General features: G+C 38.7%; 1 protein-coding gene across 1 annotated transcript in view; it reads right to left on the reverse strand.

Annotated features, from left to right (window-relative positions):
* SPRED1 (sprouty related EVH1 domain containing 1) overlaps window positions 1-17,439 on the reverse strand; it is an 80,288-nt gene extending 62,849 nt beyond the window's left edge. Inside the window, exon 1 of the mRNA XM_026710479.2 lies at window positions 16,179-17,439. Coding sequence (XP_026566264.1) covers window positions 16,179-16,210 — 32 coding nt within the window. The 5' untranslated portion in view covers window positions 16,211-17,439. The remainder of the gene's footprint in view (window positions 1-16,178) is intronic.
* Between the last annotated feature and the right edge of the window lie 779 nt (window positions 17,440-18,218).

The following is an 18,218-nucleotide window of genomic DNA, read 5'->3' on the forward strand; positions in this document are numbered from 1 at the left end:
ATAATGGTGAACCATAAATCTTGCCTTACAAACAACAGCTGTGTTCACATATCACCACTAAATCTAAAGCAACCAAACAACATTATGGACCAGAACAATGTGTGAAGCCAGTTATTGATTTAAATCAAAAGCAGCTACAAGAGGTTGGAGGGAGTGGGAAGGAACACTCTAGTTTATCCATGTGTGCCTAGTTATTTTATCACACAAAGCACAATTTCTAAAATGCTTTGGTACTTATGCATCACAGACAGGAACATATATTTTAACATACAATAAAACTGTTCTGAGCTTCTGGAGAAAAGGTGAACAACTAGTTTGATCTAGTGGTTAGGCACCAGTCTAGAAACTAGGAAACTGACTTGTGAATTCTCATCCTGCCTTAGCCATGAAAGCCAATTGGGTAATTTGGGCCAGTCACTATCTCTCACCTCATCTCACCTCACTGGGTTGTTGTTACAGGGAAAAAAGGAGGAGGAAGGAATATTCGATATGTTTGCTGTGTTGAGTCATTTATAAAGATAACAAAGGCAGGATAAAAAAAATCTGGGGAAAAAAACATTAAAATTAAATAATGGGTAGATCTTTTGTTTCAAAAGTAGCCTGTTGTTATGACTGAAATAAAAGAACATGTTTAACAGCCCCTGCACAGCATTCAAAAGTTATGCTTTAGAAAGTGTATTAGCGCAAATAAAACAACCTCAAAGTGTTAAAACAATCACGTCTCTGGAAAGCTGAGGGATATCCTTCTCTGCTTTGAAGGATATTCCCAACAATTTGCCCAGACAATAGTCCCATTGGGATCACCAGCAAAGTAAAGCATCTGTTCACAGAACACATGAAAAAAGCAGGAGAAAACTTCTAAAGCAGTAGCATAACTCTTCTAAGGCATACTGCTGCTTTAGTGGTGGTTTAAGGAGAGCTTCACTCATAGCTAATACTAAAGTCCTAAAACTTAATCCAGTTAAAGGGAGCTTAATTACGGTTCCATCATTCATCAGATCTGCATACTTTATTAATATAGACACAATAAATAATCAACAATGCAGATTTATGTCCCTTGTCTCTCCACCATGCGTGCAAATACTTCAGTGGGCTTTTCCTCATTTATTCAAACAAGTAACTAGACATTCATTATTTATCAAGGCTTTCCAGTTGCTAAGGTTTTAAAAATCAGCAGCAATCACCTACCAGATGTATAATTGTCCCCATAATACCCTACAACTTTTCAAAATGTTAAAAGTTATATATTATATCCAACACTGTGTGAACAGACATGCTTTGATATTGTAGAATTTTCCCAATACCTCCTTCCTCTTGTATGTTCCCAAAAATCTTATTGAGATACTAGAGCAGATTTAGAAGAACACGGAAGGGTAGAAGTATAAAGGCAACCTTTTTTATTGGCTGATACAATTGCACCAGAGACCCAAAGATTTGACTTAGATCCTACTATTCACTTAGGAGATCAAGACAACATACACAACATTGCCTGCTTCCATGTTACCTTCGAAACCATAACCATGTGAAATAGAAGGGACTGAAAAAAGTATGGTTGGCCAGGGGTGGGATTCAAAAAACCCAGCAGCTGGTTCGCTGTCCAGTTGCTGGGTGGGCGTGGCCTTCCAGAACTTCCAGGAGGGCCATATTTCACCTTCCCAAGGGTCCAGAGGCTTCCCTCTGGCTCTGGAGGCCCTCCAGAACCAGAAACAGGCCCATTTAGCAACTTCTGGTACTTCCGGTAGGGCCGTTTTTCGCCTTCTCAAGGGTTCAGAGGCTTCCCTCGGGCCTCTGGGAGGGCGTAAAAGGCCTCCCTCGGGTTCTGGAGGCCCTCTGGAAGCCGAAAACAGGCCAGAAGGCCCATTTTTCCCCCTCCAAGAGCCTTCGTGCAGACTCTGCACTTACCTGATTCGAAAATGGGCTGTGTGGGAGAGATCCCTGGGAGGGATGGGTGGGGCCAGCCGGTTGGTACAAATACTGGTTCAGCGAACCAGATACAAATTTAACATCCAGTTCACCCAAACCAGTCTGAACTGGTACAATCCCTCCCCTGTGAATATGTCATATGAATAACTTCTATGGCTGAAGCTGGACTTATGCAATGGTCCTAATGCAACATTTTAACCATTACAGCACACTGATATTTTAATCTCACTGCATGCATTTTAATCGTCTCATGACTTCCTACTATATGGTAAATATACATTAGGCCAACTTTATATAATACAAGTTACAATGTAATATTATTCGATGGGAGGCTATGTTTTCTTTGTGCTTTGTGCCTGAACTATTATAGTCTATTAACTCACTGTCAAATATTTAATGGAAACCTCTGATGCTGTTAGGTAATTTTATACTTTGGACTTCATGGTTTTACTGAATAGGTGAAAGTTCTTTAGATAATAAAGTGCATTATTTCAAAATGATGAAAGCTAGCTCTTCTGAATTTGATACCTGCTACTCACTTTTCTAAGTGGGGGAACTTCTACCCTACATTTCTATTATTGATAGTACACTGGTTCAATTCCATTATTGTCCATAATTTAAAAACAGAAGTATTATTTTCAACTTACCTCCAGTTAAATTCCTTTAAGAGTCTTTTCTATTTTTTTCCACCAGAACTTCAACTGCTGTTCTTCTGAACTATTAAGTTTCACAAGTCAAACTCAGCTCCTGATTACTATATGCTATATGTAGGCGACTTATAATCATTTGATTAATGATTAATGTAATAAGTTACAATGGCACTGAAAAAAGTGACTTATGACTGTTATTCATACTTACAGCCACTGCAGCATCCCCAACCTCATGTGATCAAAATTTGGATCCTTAGCAATAGAAATTTTGGACTTAATTGTGATCGCAAGTTAAGGACTACCTGTATTATTATTATTATATGGACATTGCCACAAGTTCTCTTGTCAATAATTCAGTAAAGTTATGACACTCTTTAGAGGCTGTTTCTTCAATTATTCAATCTAACTAACAGCTCTGGAATTTGATACTTTTGAATAAAAAGTGGCTTTTGCGTGGAAATAGAAACCATAACTTCAATTCCCATTTCTGAAATGTGACAGGGCAAGAAATTTACATTCCAATTTAACCTGAATAATAATTTGCAGAACTTTGGTGATATAAGGCATTATTCTAGAAATTTAATAAATATTAACACGGGCTTATCGATCTCAGGCAAAAAAAGGCTCAACAATGCACATTTTTGCAGTGAAAATACATTTGTGGGACAACACAGCAACTTACATTTTTGATCAATTTTGTATATTTTTCTCTAATATTGACAATAATTTTTTTAAATTAATGTTTTTGCAGATCTCTCCTACATGATGTTGTAACAGTAGCATTAGCAGTGTAACACACGTATATGGTACTTTGTCAGACATTTCAGTCTGAGGTCTCACACATACTAAGTTATTGTTTAACCATGGCTCCATGAATACTTTTATGAATCATAGAAATAATAAAATAACTATGTTTTTTTTAATTGAATTATAATTCTCTGGACTCAGATCACACTGTGCACACAATGATGGCCAATACAAATACTAAGCTAAAGAAAACAAACCTTATCAGAGCTACCTGTTATAGTATCTCAGCCACATATTTCTCATAGAACATGTAGACTTATTACAAATTCGCTGCATTTTAAGAATCCACTTACTCAGCAGCTCATTTGAACCAATTATGGAAAAGACTGCATAAGACATAAAAGTTCTATGAATTGTTTTATTCCATTTTGCATTTGTGTACTAGTAACTGACAAACTGTAAAATCAATATGACTTATTGTATTTCATTCTATAAGAAAAAACAAAGGACAAACAAAAATCAGACTGCAGAGATTGCAACTCACAAAACAGGCACATTTCAAATTGCTTCTTTAAACTAAGCAGAACCAAGAAAATTCCAGTTCTCATTCTCTAAAATTAGATGCCATGTTGTACAAGGATACCTCCTGACAAACATTGGGTTTTTAAAACAGAATTATTTATGTATTTAATATAGGTGATAAGAAACAAAAAATATATAATTTAAATCAACACATTGTATCCCTGTAGGTGGGAACGCCACCTTAGTCATAGCTCCAGGGGAGGTTTTTACGTTGCTTCCAAGTGGATGTTTCTTATCTGAGCATGTGGGATAGATAAGATTCCAGTAGAGAAATCCCCAGGAAAGATATTGAGGTATTTGTGCCTGCAATTTTCTGTATTCTGCTAAAGCTGAAAATATAAATTTAAAAGATTGTTGTTGAAAACAATATTTTACTTATTGTCATTTCTTGTTTAATATTAAGATATTATGTAGAACTATGCAAAGCTGGGGTAATTGATATGTGCTTTTCTACAACCTTAATATCTAAAATCCTAAAAATCAGTTTTTTTAAATCAGGAATTGATAGAATACATTCCTCTTTCAGTGTTATCTTCACTTCACTTCACTTTACTTTTTTCTAAATAGGGGTGCTCCATGATATTGTTTTCTTAAATCTGTGGCTGTATACGATTAAACATCGATGCCAATTGCTAGATAGGAACAGCTGAATGAAAATATGCATAGTTTATGTAGTTTTATTTTTTTAAAAAATACAAATGATTAGAGAGTTTAGTCCAAACACCACTTTCTATTTGTGTGCATTAAAACCCATTTTCAAAGAATAAAACTGAAACTGAACTTCAGAACTATTATGTCTGATTTGAATGGAATATCCCTATCTGAAATAAGAACATAATTAAAAATCAAAATGTGTTTCCATTTCACAAACAGAATAGATTTTAATAATATATTTAATTATATGAATTTAGTAGGAAAAAACATACCAAAATACTTAAAACATGTACATTTTATTTAAAAGTATGTTTTCAGCTTCAATAACATGTAAAATATTAGCAATTCTGGATTTCCATTTTTAATATAGTTAGTTAAATGTAAGTTACAAGACTTAAAATTTATTTTATGTGCTATTGTTGCATTTTTATTTCATGGCACAGATACATGATCTGCTTATAAATCCAAGTACTAGAAAATAGAAATCACCTTCACTAGGAAATAATTTAACAAAAGCAGTTCATTAATAAAACCAAGGCAGAATTATTGTACTACATTTGCACAGTACAGGGCAGAAGATCAGTTTTGTAATCTTAAAATAGAGGACACACATTTTTAACATTTATTTTATAATAAACATTAAAAAGTCACCATAAATTTATTCATAAAAGTGTACTCCAGTGATAAAAGAGTTGATAAAATGCAGCATGAACAAAACCAGGAGGTGATTGCCAGAAGAAAAACAAATATACAACAGGAACTGCCTTCACCCAACACATGTGATGAATGATAGAGATGGGGGAAAACAAGAAGCCCCCTACAATTGCCAAAAGAAACAGGGATTGAAACAAAATAGGATTATGTACAGATAAATCCATTCAAACGCTGTGTAAAATCTTAGCATTTTAGCATAGTGTTTTTATTCAGTACTGAGGTTTCCAGGGCAAGGAAATGCCTGAATTAATGCAGTTCAGTGAGTAAGAGCAATCAATAAAGTTTTACAGCTATCTTTGCAGAATGTCTGTTTACATTTGAAATACTTCTCCATTCATTGATTACTCAAATTTAGTAGAGACAAGACAGCGACATAAATGTTCTCTCACTACTATAAAGCTTGGACATTTTGCAAGTGTTTCACAGTTTGAATGCTTAGTCCAAAATGTTGAACACACTCATTCTATCAATATTGAGACAAATCTTTTACATAAGGAAAAATAGGCAATTGCAATTTGTTCAAGGGCCAGCAACAGCTGAACTAGCATCTAAGCCCTTACTACCTTCTTCATACTGAATAAGAAAACACAACCAATGAATCAATCTTCCACCCCTGCAACTATTAACCAGAAACCCTTTAGCCAGGTTTGCACCTATTTGCACGAACCGGTTGTTAACACTCTAAGCAGTGGTTGTTAACACTCTAAGCAGTTTGGAGAACCGGTTGTTAGAAGAAATTACTGGCCTAATCCTGTAAGGAAAGCAGGAAGGAAACATTCTGGTGTTGCTTACAGAAACTGCCTCTCCGTTAACCCTTATGACATTCTTGGCAGGACTAGTCTTCCTGTCTCAGGAATGTCTCTGGAGCTTTCCCCCCCCTCCTTTGCTGATACTTTGCTTCTGTGGAGTGACCATTCAAAATTACAATGGCACTGAAAAAAGTGACTTATGACCATTTTTCACACTTATGACTGTTGCAGCATCCCCACAGTCATGAGAGGCCAGGTGAGGAGATGCATGCCTCGATGTGAGTGATATTGAGTTGGCCACATTCAGCCAATAACGTGACCGCCAAGCCATGTCCACCCAGTCACATGACCACCAAGCCATGCCAGCAACTAAGACATGACCACAAAACTGGCTGTTAAAAGTTTGAATCCCACCCCTTCCTTTAGCACAAGGGTGTCAAACTTACATCATCATGGCGGCGTCATATGATGTATTGGGACTTTTTTCTCCTTCACTAAATCAGGGGTGGGCATGGCCAGCACGTGACACATCTGGCCGGCGGGCCACAAGTTTGTCAGCCCTGCTTTAGCATATCAATCTGTCAACGCCTGTTGAAAAAACAATTCTGAGAGTCCTCTTTAAGTCTCATTTCCAATCATGAAAGCAAAAAGAAAGGAAGATATTGCCAAATTACTATGAACTTTCTCCAGGATTAGTGACTAGAGATGCAGTACTACGGGTCTTTCTATAGCAAGCTATGCTGCTACTAATTCTGACAGGGAGAAATGAGCCTCTGATGGGGACTAGAAATAGGCAAAAGATACTGCAATCTGTTATTCTGTTTGAAACCCACTGGTTTCTACAGAATAAGTTTAAAAGCAGCAAGCACCAGAAGGGGAAGAAATAATAAAGTACTTCCCTTGAATCTTGATAGGACTTTAGGATCCCTTGATAAGGAGCCCCTGCTGCCCTGAATACTGCAACATAATCCCCACAGAGCAAGCAGGCCAACAACACTGGTTACAAAAAAATCTGGTTACTAGTGAACCAAAGTTAGCTATAATCAAGGTCAGACTTCATTATAAAACAAGCACTCCTTTTAAAATAGCAGGCTTTAATAAAATGATTGATGAATTTTACAAGACAGCTTTCCTGGAAATGTATTTAGGCAGCAATAAAATCTTAGACAATATATATTTTATATATTATTTATATTTATTTTATATACATTAATGCTACTGCCCTTAGTTTAAAACCACACGTGTACAAAGCTTGTTCATGCAAATAGACAGAAATGAAGTACTTACTGAATGTAACTGTAATTCAACTTTTGATAGCTGGATTGTATTTCATCTTATTACTGTATGCAGCATGACCCATGTTGCACAACACCCGCTTAACAAAGAAATCATCATTCTGCAGCAATATGTTTACCCTCGTTTGCTGAAAAATCTCCAATCTTAATAATATTGTTAGATCAGAGGACTACCTAAACTATAACAAGTTTATTAAATCCACTAAGCTATTTTTTGTTTTGATAAGTAGCTTTTATGAGCAACTTTATTTTTCAATGCCCTAGGCAAATACTTAACTGAACTTATTTTTGCAAAGCTTCTATTACCTGACTTTGGCTTGTTAAGTATGCAGAAATGTTTCCATTGCCATAGCAACATTGGGTGAGCATTTATAGGTGTGTGCGGTTCGGCTTTGAAAAAAAGATGTTTAAGCTGATGATATAAGGAATGAAATGGCATACTTCAATTCATTTATTAAACATGGAGACAGGCTTCAGATTCAGACTGTAATCAAGTTCAAAATTTATTTTTTCATTATGGCTGAATGCAACCTTGCTCGTAGTCCTGGATTTGAAGGACTAAGATTATCAATCATTCTTAAAATAGGAGAATTTGTGTTTCAATGGCAAAATTCTAGCAACCCTTGCTAGACAGTTGGAATATCAGAAGTCCAATAAACGATGGCAAGTGCCTTTTATTTAGCATGCAAGTCACTTGACACTGATGACATAATGAATTTATTTTTCCCCTGGATTACTTTTGCTATCCCTTTTTTAAAATATGGAAGCTTACTTTATGAAGTTAGCTGAAACCTATACCTAAAAGATTAAAATTGTTCTAATTAAAGCAGTTTTAACAAGACAGTAGCTCCAGCTAATTTATTTGTGGCATCAAACAAGACTGCGAAATTTAGTTTCCAACAATAAAAATAACCTTCTCATGTCATTTAAGTTATAATGGCTAAAATGAAAATAAATCATGTCTGTCATTTCACTGTGGCAAGGAAACTGATAATTTAGAGAATTTGTTTTTTTTATAAATCAATCAGAATAGAGCTGGAAGGGACACTTTTAGCCCAACCCCTGCTCAAGCAGAAGACCCTATACCAGTGGTGGCTAGCCTTTTTGGGTTCCTATGCCAAAAATTGTGTGCATGCTAGCGCTTGCATGCCAACACCCAGAAGGCAGTGTGCATGCACCCCCACCCCCTGTGCATGCACGCGTGATCCCCCACTCCCTTACCTGCACTGCGCCTTCCAGCTGATTTTTGACCTGTTTGAGGCCTTTTTCGGCCTACATGAGGCTTGAGGGAAGCCTCTGCAGCCTTTGCAAGCTGAAACGTAGGCCCGTTTCATCATTTCCTGTATTTTCAGAAATACTGGAAGTGACAAAATGGGCCTATTTTGCAGCCTGCAAAGGCTTCCCTCAAGTATCAGGTAGGCTGAAAAAGGCCTCAAACGGGCCAAAAATCATCCGGGAGGCGTGCGCGTGTGCAGTGAGATAAGTTTGCCTGGGGCTCTTGTGCCTGCACAAATGGCTCTGCGTGCCACCTGTGGCACACATGCCATAGGTTCGCCATCATGGCCCTATACCATTTCAGACAAATGGCTGTCCACTGCCCTCTTAAAAACTTCCAGTGATGAAGCAGCCATAACTTCTGATAGCAAACTGTTCCACTGGTTAATTGGTCTCACTGTTAGAAAGTTTCTCCTTAATTCCAGGTTGCTTCTCTCCTTGATTAATTTCCATCCATTGATAAAAATGGATCCTATTTCTATCCAATAGAAATAGAAATAGATCCCATTTCTATCCAAGGAAGACAGAAGTATAGGTAGTACTCACTTAATAACTGTTTGTTCAGCAACCATTTGAAGTTACAGTTGTGCTGAACAAAGAATATGTACAAGTGATTCCCCGAAGTTACAGTTGCTACAGCATTCCTATGATCAGATAAACAAAATTTAGGTGATTGGCAGCCTGCTTGTACTTACAACCACAGGAGCATTTAATTCTCCCCGCCCAGTTATCTCCTTCCCACTTCTGTCCTTTGGATGCCCATGTACAGTGGCAATCTTTGGCTGTAACAGCAAACTGAAGCTGAACTAAAGGCCTTAGGGCCTTCAGCTGTCTCAGGTCACCAACACAACCCCATACCTCTACTTCAGCCTCAGTTCCATCAAGGAGCTCTGTGCTGCAGCCATCTATCCCAGCGCCACAGCTCAAAGCCTCCACCACCTGCTCAGGCCCTGCTACCCTTTACTGTCATTCTTCCACTGCCGGCAAGTCTGGCCCCATGTGAAGCAGATGATGGCTATGCATTGCCCAAATAGGATTTAGATAATTTTCCAAATCATATGCACCATTCTCACAATGCTTTGGAAGGATTTTGAAGTCTTGCAAAAAGGCCACATGCACTGTCCTCCGATTCATGCATTCCATCCTCATGATGCTTTGAGAAGACGATAAAGATCAGCTGGGTGCAGCAAAGTTGGTGGGAGCTTAGCATTGTGACAGCTGCTACAGCACAGGACTTAAGATAGTACTCCATGGCAGCAGCACTGGGGCTGAAGTAGAGGCCCAGGAGCAATGGTGGCCAGCTGAGACTGCCGAAAACCTAGCGCTGCCACCACTAAAGAGTATTGCTATGTCAGGTGACCAAAAGGGACATGAGGGGAGAGAGATAGGCAGGTGGGGGGAATGGCAGAAGAACAGACAAGGCAGTCCCTTACCTTACCGAGGCTCAATGCTGAGAGAAACCAAGCTGGGAATAGCTTGGGTTGGATTTCCACCTAATGACCAGTGGGATTCATTTAACAATGGCAATGGAGACTGTCGTTGCTAAGCAACACAGCAACATGATCACACACTTTGCGACAATGTTGCTTAGCAACAGAAATTCTGATCATGATCACTTTTTATTAATTTTGTTTTATAAATAAGCAGCCAATAGTTTAAATGAAAACCAGAATGAAAGATTTTTGGAACAGCTATTTTAGGGATTACACTCAAAGGATCAATATGGCAAATTCATGCTTTTTAAAAATGATTCATTTTAATTCCTTTTAATGAGTCAGAATGTTCTAAACATGACATTGAAATGAGAATTTTGCTCTTTGCATTTATACACTAAACTTACCCTAAGAAACTAAAAACTAATAGAAAAAATTATCCCAATCCTTTTATTTTAATTTCAATGAGGATGGGTATCCTTCAATTTCAGCCAATAGAAGCATTAGGGCAGTGGGGACTAACCTTTTTGGGCTCCTATGGCAAAATTTGTGTGTGCTTGCAAATGCTCATGTGCCAGCAGAAGGCAGTCCCTGCGAACATCCCCACCACTGCCCCCTTACCTGCACCCAGGCCGAAAAATAGGCCCATTTCGTCACTTCCGGTATTACAGGAAGTGATGAAACGAGCCTATTTTCAGCCTGCAAAGCTGCAGAAGCTGTCCTCAAGCCTCTGGGAGGCCGAAAATCAGCTGTGAGGCGTGCACATGCGCAGTGAGGTAAGTCTGCCCACGGCTGGTGTGCCGGCACAAACGACTTTGCATGCCACCTGTGGCATGGGTGCCATAGGTTCACCATCATGGCACTCGAGCAATCTTGGGTGATCCTGAAACAGTTAAGCAGGGTCAGACCAGATTAATGTCAGAATGGGAGACTACCAGGAAATCCTTACGAAGTTGACAAGTCTTCCTACAGGAAGGTAATGGCAAACCATTTCCATCCTGTCATCAAAAAGACAACAAGGATATGTCTGTGTTGTTAGCATTATGCTTTGCTGTGCAAGGCATTCAAAAGTATTCATGTGAAGTAGAAGTATGCAACATGACAAGCGTGTAACATTGTGAAATGCCTATTTTGAATTCTTTCCATACCTCGTCACTAGGAATTACAGTAAACTTGACTTGATAAAGATTTGAATTCACTTTCATTTGACTCTAATCAGTCCTTTATTTATACAGGTAGTCTTTGACATATAATAGTTCATTTAGTGACTGTTCAAAGTTACAACAGCACTGAAAAAAGTGACTTATGACCATTTTTAACCCTTTCGACCATTGCAGCATCCCCATGGTCACATGATCAAAATTCAGATGCTTAGCAAGTGGTTCATATTTATGATAGTTACAATGTCCTGGGGTCATGTGATCAGCTTTTGTGACCTTCTGACAAGCAAAGTCAATGGGGAATTCAGATTCACTTAACAACCATGTTATTAACTTAAGATATGCAATGATTCACTTAACAAATATGGGAAGAAAAGTCATAAAATGGAGCAAACTCACTTAACAACTGTTTCTCTTAGCAACATAACTTTTGGGCTCAATTGTGGTTGATGCATAGTCCTATCAATATTCAAAAGTAAATTTTACAATATTCAGTGTTGTAAGAATGTTTGGAATTGCGTCTTCCACAGCAATTGAAACCATACTGGGTAATGTCACCACTCTAGCTACTGTATTCCATTTTAAAAAAAGAAAAAATATTTAAATGCGGTTGTTACTATTTCCTTTTTTATACCTTTATAGAAGATACTCATAAGACTCCTACCAATATCAGAAAAAAATGATCCCATGTAAAGTCTGGGAGGGGTTTCGAGGGCTACCATAATGTAAGGAAAGCACATTTCAAAAATAAAATAGTAAAAATAAATGGGGTTTATGTAGGAATGTCACTGTTTTCATCTTGTAGCTGAACTATAAATACCAAATATTCTTAAAATTGTGTGTATTTAGGTGCAAAAAAGTTTACAACATAGTACAATGGTAATTTCAGCAGGGTTTATTTCAATTAAATATTTACAGAGATGTTTAAAATTTTAAAATGTATCACATCTAATATAAATGTTCCTTTACAATAATTACTACATGAAATGACATGTATTGATACCATTTATAACTTTCAATTTATTGTCTCCGTTTCCTTATTTCAAGCTAATATTTATTTTTTTCATTTATTTTTTCCTTCGGCTTATGCTGATTTTAGTGCTACTTATCTTTTACTTCTCTTTTCTAATTTTCATGCTCTTTTCATTGCAAATGTTCTTTTTGCAACTTATTAAGTAAACTATGTTACTGAAGATATCAATATGCATTAACAATATAATGCATTAACAGTATAATGCATTAACAATAGATACCATAAAGTTTGAGTTTTCTTAATATATTAGGCTTATACATTTCCTTAGATTTTAATGTTTGTTTTTTTAAAATGTATATGTATAGATATATTTTTATGACTGTAAGCCGCCCAGAATTATTCTTTGGTAAGATGGACAGTCAATCAACATAAATAAATAAATATACCGAGTTTATTTATTTATTTTGTCAAGCGATTATAAGATAACAGGTATAAGTATAAACATAGTTATCAATATATGAAATGGACACCAATGTTAAGTAACTTCTGTCTCCATAAAATGCAAATAGTTATATGGATACATGCTGCTATTTATTATTGAAAGAACTTTATTAAGTACGCAAATCTTTATATTTTAACACACACAAAATGTCAATTAAATTTCATTATCAATGAAATGTCTGCAATATCAACATTTTAGTTCTTCTGTAAATGTACAATAAGCATTCCTTGAAAGTCATGTCATAATAAAAGCTGGATCGTAAAATCAAGAAGCATATATGTAGGCCATCACATATGCAGCTGGCAAAGCTACATTAGTTCCAACCTACAACAGAGCAATTCAAATAGCTGTCCTCATTTTAAGATATTTAGTTCTTTCATTTACCCTTGCGTGATTTTCAGCCAAATCTTCCCCAAATAACATTAACAAAGCATTTCTGACCCTTAATAATAAAGTCAGTCTTTCTGGCACATGCAAAGTTAGAGAGCAAATTCGATCGAAATGAAAGTCCTTTCACTAACTGTCAACTGTATATGATTAACTGTACTGCAACCAGGTTTATGTGAGAACAAGACAATAAAACAGTAAGTTTCAGGATTTTTGCTAAAAGAATAGGGGGGAAATAGTTACAATTTTAGCCTTTCATTCATAACCTAAGAATACTATACTTTGCCAATAAAATGGTTTTTAGGAATAAACTATGAATTAGAATGGTACTTTGGGACAGCTTCAAGTGAAAACTAAAAAGAAACTAGGTAAAGGATATGCTAAGATGGATCTATAATTTAAAATACGTTTCCTAAAATGGCCTTCACAACATCAATTATTCAGAATAAATAATACAATTTTAACTTCATAAGCAAAAAGCATTTACTTGATCTGTGCTTATGAAAAAATATTAGCTTCTGATTAATCCAATGGCCGAATACTATGAAAAATGCCAGTAGTATGACCCTTTAAAGAAAGCAGTATTTTTTTAAAAAAAATCATTGCTATGTTCTGGATGTTTAAACACAAACAATGCAAGCTTGAATTAGCAAGTATTTGTCAATTCTGTTCACATAATGCACAGCATTATTCAACCATAAAATGCTTTCTCTGGCTGAGTAAAATGCTCTTGCAGTTCTCTGTTGTTGTTTTTTTTAAAAAAACTCATATAACTATAAATACATAGCCAGAAAAGTAAAAATAAAAAATATGCTCACTGGAAAATATTACTGGCTGTTCATGGCAAATTCTTTGGAGGAAGTGTGTATGTGTATGTGCACACATACACTTCTATTATATTAGAACCCAATTCTGCTAGACTGTGCCTATTAGAGTGTTAAATATTAATTAATATTACTGAAGATCTATATTTTAATAACGAAGTGTGGACTTGTGCAATTCAATAGAATATGAGCTTTTTAATACAAAATTTATATGAATTAACGTTAACTAAATAATTGGTTACCACATTTCAGGAAAAAAAGCAGTCTGTTAAATATGGGTGGAATATCAGCTAACAGTATAGCACTTTTAACTATAATATATTCTGTTGTAAGAACAAAAGAATAATGAATGTGCCACAAACTAAAAAAATTTTCAACAACATATTTTACATTATAATCGTTTTTCTATCCCAGAATTTCAAGTGTTGGTCAAAAGATTTATGCTTATAACATTCCTGCTGATTGAAAATGCTTCACTGACAATTGAGAGAGCTATAAAAACACAACTATTTATTAAATTAAAATTTCATTGCCAAATATATTAAAATTTCTGAAATTAAAGCAGATTGTATATGTACAATGTATATGCCAAGAGCTACAAGAATTGCAATCAAGCTTTTTAATTCTCAATTGTGTTTCATGTAACAACTTTCATGCAACCATTTGTCCTTCATTTACAACTACTGTTAGATGTGCTATATCTTAAAAGTGAAGCATATACTGGAATATTCTGCACTTTAAAATAAAGAGCAGCAATCCCCAGTGTCATTACCGTTTTTACTGAAATTCCCTTAAATTTTCTTTTCAAAGCATGCTACTTTTCTATGCATTTGCCAGAAAAGTAATGCTGATATACATTGTAAGATGTATTATCTTCCTCAAAAAAAAAAAAAAAAAAATCAGGTTTGATCTGGAAATTGCTCCATGTAGACAGTGCACTGCATTGTGAATGGCCAGCCAGGTATTTTATGAATGGAGTGGATCACGTGCTCTCAGCACTTCCCGAGCTGATATTTCCCACATAACAGTGTCAACAACTAGAGAAGCAGCATTTTTCAACACAAGAAACCAGAGAATCCTAACTCTTGTACCGATTAATCTTTTTTTAACCTTTCTACGAAAGGCCCACTCCCTGTCAAGCAGGACCCGCAATGGCAAACGTGGCGAAGGTTTAATTATTTTTTTATGAATGAAAACTGTGGTATGCAAATTAGAACAATTCACAAAAAAAGAAAATATGGCGGCGGCGGCTGCTTCCCTCGCCGTTCTAGCAGTATTGCAACACTTCACCTTATCAAGTGACTGGGTACAAATGTTTTGTACTTTGTCTATTGCAGTCTAGGTTCATCCACTGACGTTTTAGTTTAAGAATAAAGCACATAACAAAAGAACAAGGTTCTGACCAACACATCTTAAAGGATTATTGTTTTATTTGGAAGGGCATCTGCAAGTGACAAGTGTCTCTACCCCACCCAAACCCAAGAATTATGTCTAACATTTAATTACCGCAGACATTTGGGGGGGGGAATGCTTTTGTCATAATTCAAAGTATATCCAATAAATATTGTTATTCATTCCTTAAAATAACAGTAACTATTAAAAATGTAGGCGTCATAGGTAATGTCAACATTGTTCATTGCCTAAAAGAATTGGGAAAGTTCAGGATCTGTAACAAGGCTAGCTTGCTTTCCATTTATAATAAAGATGTTTCACTTTGCTTGCAACAAATGTTTTGAAAATTGCCATTCTGCAAACCCACGAATGCTACAAATCCTAAAACAGCTCATCTGGGAAAGAACCCAAAGGGGCTTACTTCCTATTAGAAATCGATTATTGTAAATATGTGAAGCATCCTCTTTATTCCAATTTCTAGTTCATGGAGGAAAAGTCTTAACAGCTCATTATAAAAGTAAGCTTCAGGGGAAGGTTTAACAATAGTTATACTGACTGACTCATCCAATTAAAATTCAGGGCCAGTTTCCTACAGGATGAAGCAGCTCCCACACTTTACTCGAAATATAAAACATACACATGAAAAGAAAAAGGTTAATCAAGAGGCGGAGTATAGGCCATTGCTAATCCGGGATAAGCATAAACATCTCCCCCCCCCCACCACCTCCTCCCGCCATATCCCAGACTGCCGTGACTTTCCAAAGCAAGGGAATAAAACGAGATTTCCTATAGATAATTAGGCAAAAGACAAGCATTTCGGCTAGAGAAAAGCTGCAGGGCAACGGGGTGGGGGGGGGGACCAGGGAAAGGGACCGTCCTCTTAATCAACCCATTCAGTAGAGATGAAAGGCAACTTACTCTTGGTTAGAATTCGCCGTCTCTTCGTTCATTTTTTCCTCACCGAGATCCCAAACCGGGATGGAGCAGCACCGATGCGGCCAGGGCGCAGCAGGAGCTCACCAGAAGCCCCACCATTGTTAAACCCCAGATCTAGCCCCCCTTCGCACCCTTCCTCCAGAATGGCCTCAATCCTTGAGTGGTGTGTGTGTGTGTGTGTGTGTGTTAAAACAGCAGCCTTCCTCCGGAGACTCAGACTGGCTTTTGCAAGGGGGTGGAGGGGGCGTCAGCGGCACAGATCGCAGCTTCTGCTTTTTCTTTTTTTTCCCCCCGCTTGGAAAAGGTTGACCGTCGCCGATCCCGGCGGCGGCGGTGACGAGCGGAGCCCCTTCGCTCAGCTGCAGCGCAGCTCCCGACCAAGGTCCTTGTGGAGCTGCAGCTGCACCCGGACAGAAGCCCACATTGCCCGCTCCTGCAGCAGGTCCTTCATCCGCACACTGGCCTCCGCCGCCGTTGCCCTTCCCTCTCTTGCTGCCAGAAAGGAAAAGGAGAGTCACCGAAATTCCTCCAGACTCCACAAACAGGAACCGGCGGCCCCAAATCGCAGAGCGCGCGAAAAAAGAAGAAGAAACGAGCTCTGGGAGCAAGCAGACGCCACACTGGGAGAGGAACTAATTCAGCCCGGAGCGAGAGGAAGAGGGAAGGAGGAGGGAAGGTGGAAAAAAAAAGAAGTGGGGGGAGGGTGTATTTTAAAGCAGCCCGGAGACGAGGGAGGGCGGATGCGTCACCAGCAGCTGGTGGTTGAGAAGGAAGAAGCCAAGCGGACGAAAGAGCAGGACTCTCGTCCCCTCTCCGGAGCAGAAGGAAAAGCAACTTTAACCACGGCGCCCCAACCCCCAGAAGGAACCGCGGCCCTTTCCCCAGCCCCCTCCTTCGGGAGAACTGGGCGGAAGCGTTGACTTTAAGCTCCTTCCGCCGCCAAGGCCGGGAGGCCAAAGGCGATCTCAGAGTCTTGGCCAAAGGGCCGATCGGGAAGCTGCTGTCAGGGGAGCGGCATGAACCCTCGGCTGCAGACCGTCGGCGGTGGGGGTGGTGAGAGGAGGGGTGGGTGGGCGGAGGGAGCAGCCCCGGCCTGCTTCGGTCGCACACAACGACCCCCCTTCGCTCGCTCCCAAAAAGTGCTACAAACCACTTAGCTTCGTTCCCTTAGCTGATCCACTGTATTTGGTAGCGGAGAGCCGTCGACGGGCGGGGAAGAGAGCTCCTTTCCGTTCCCCAAGCACATGCAACCAACATGCTTGAAGGGATAGCGACCTGTGTTTCCCCCCCCCCTCCCGCCGGGCAAAGCTCAGTATTGTATCTCCGGCATGGAGTTTTTAGTTCGTGGAGTGGTCTTGAGTAAAGTGCACTGCTCTAAGCGCCCACCTCCCCCACCCCTTACTAAAGGCTTTGAAGGCCCGCACGGATCGGGCCCCGAGCCGACTTCCACAGGGAGGAGCTTAAGAGGAGCCGTGAGACCGAGTCTGCTCCGCCGATCAATCTGGGATTATCAGTTTGCGAAGGCTCTCCGGTTCTTGAGTCTCCCGCCTGCCGACACTGCAAGAATTCTCTCTCTCTCTCTCTCTCTCAAAAAAAAAAAAGGGGGGGTAATTTTATGGAGGCCAAAAATGAGAAGGGAAAGGACAATAATCCCCGCTCCCTTCCTGGACGGCCAATTGATTTCTACAACTCGTTTCCTGAAAATAGTTCGCCCTTCCCTCGGTTTTGTGTGTGTGTATGTGATGTTGTTGGAAGTGTTGCACGGTGGAAGCGGAGGGATATCGTGTTCTGCACAATTCAACACGCACCCGCTCTTCTCCGGAGTGGGAGTGGGGGGCTCTTGAGACTTTGAAGCGGCTGAGTACTTCATGTACCCGAGGGTGGGGGTGGGTGAGTGAACGGGAAGTCTGGAATAGTGGAGCAAAGTTTTGCAAAAAAAAAAAAAAAAAAAACACCACCGCATTGTCTCTTGAAGTCCTTCCCTTTTGTCCAAAGCTGGGAAGATTTTCTCACCCTTGGGAC

The sequence above is a fragment of the Pseudonaja textilis genome, chromosome 1 (assembly GCF_049901715.1).
Source record: "Pseudonaja textilis isolate UNSWEBS1 chromosome 1, rPseTex1.2, whole genome shotgun sequence".
NCBI classification, from domain to species: domain Eukaryota; kingdom Metazoa; phylum Chordata; class Lepidosauria; order Squamata; family Elapidae; genus Pseudonaja; species Pseudonaja textilis.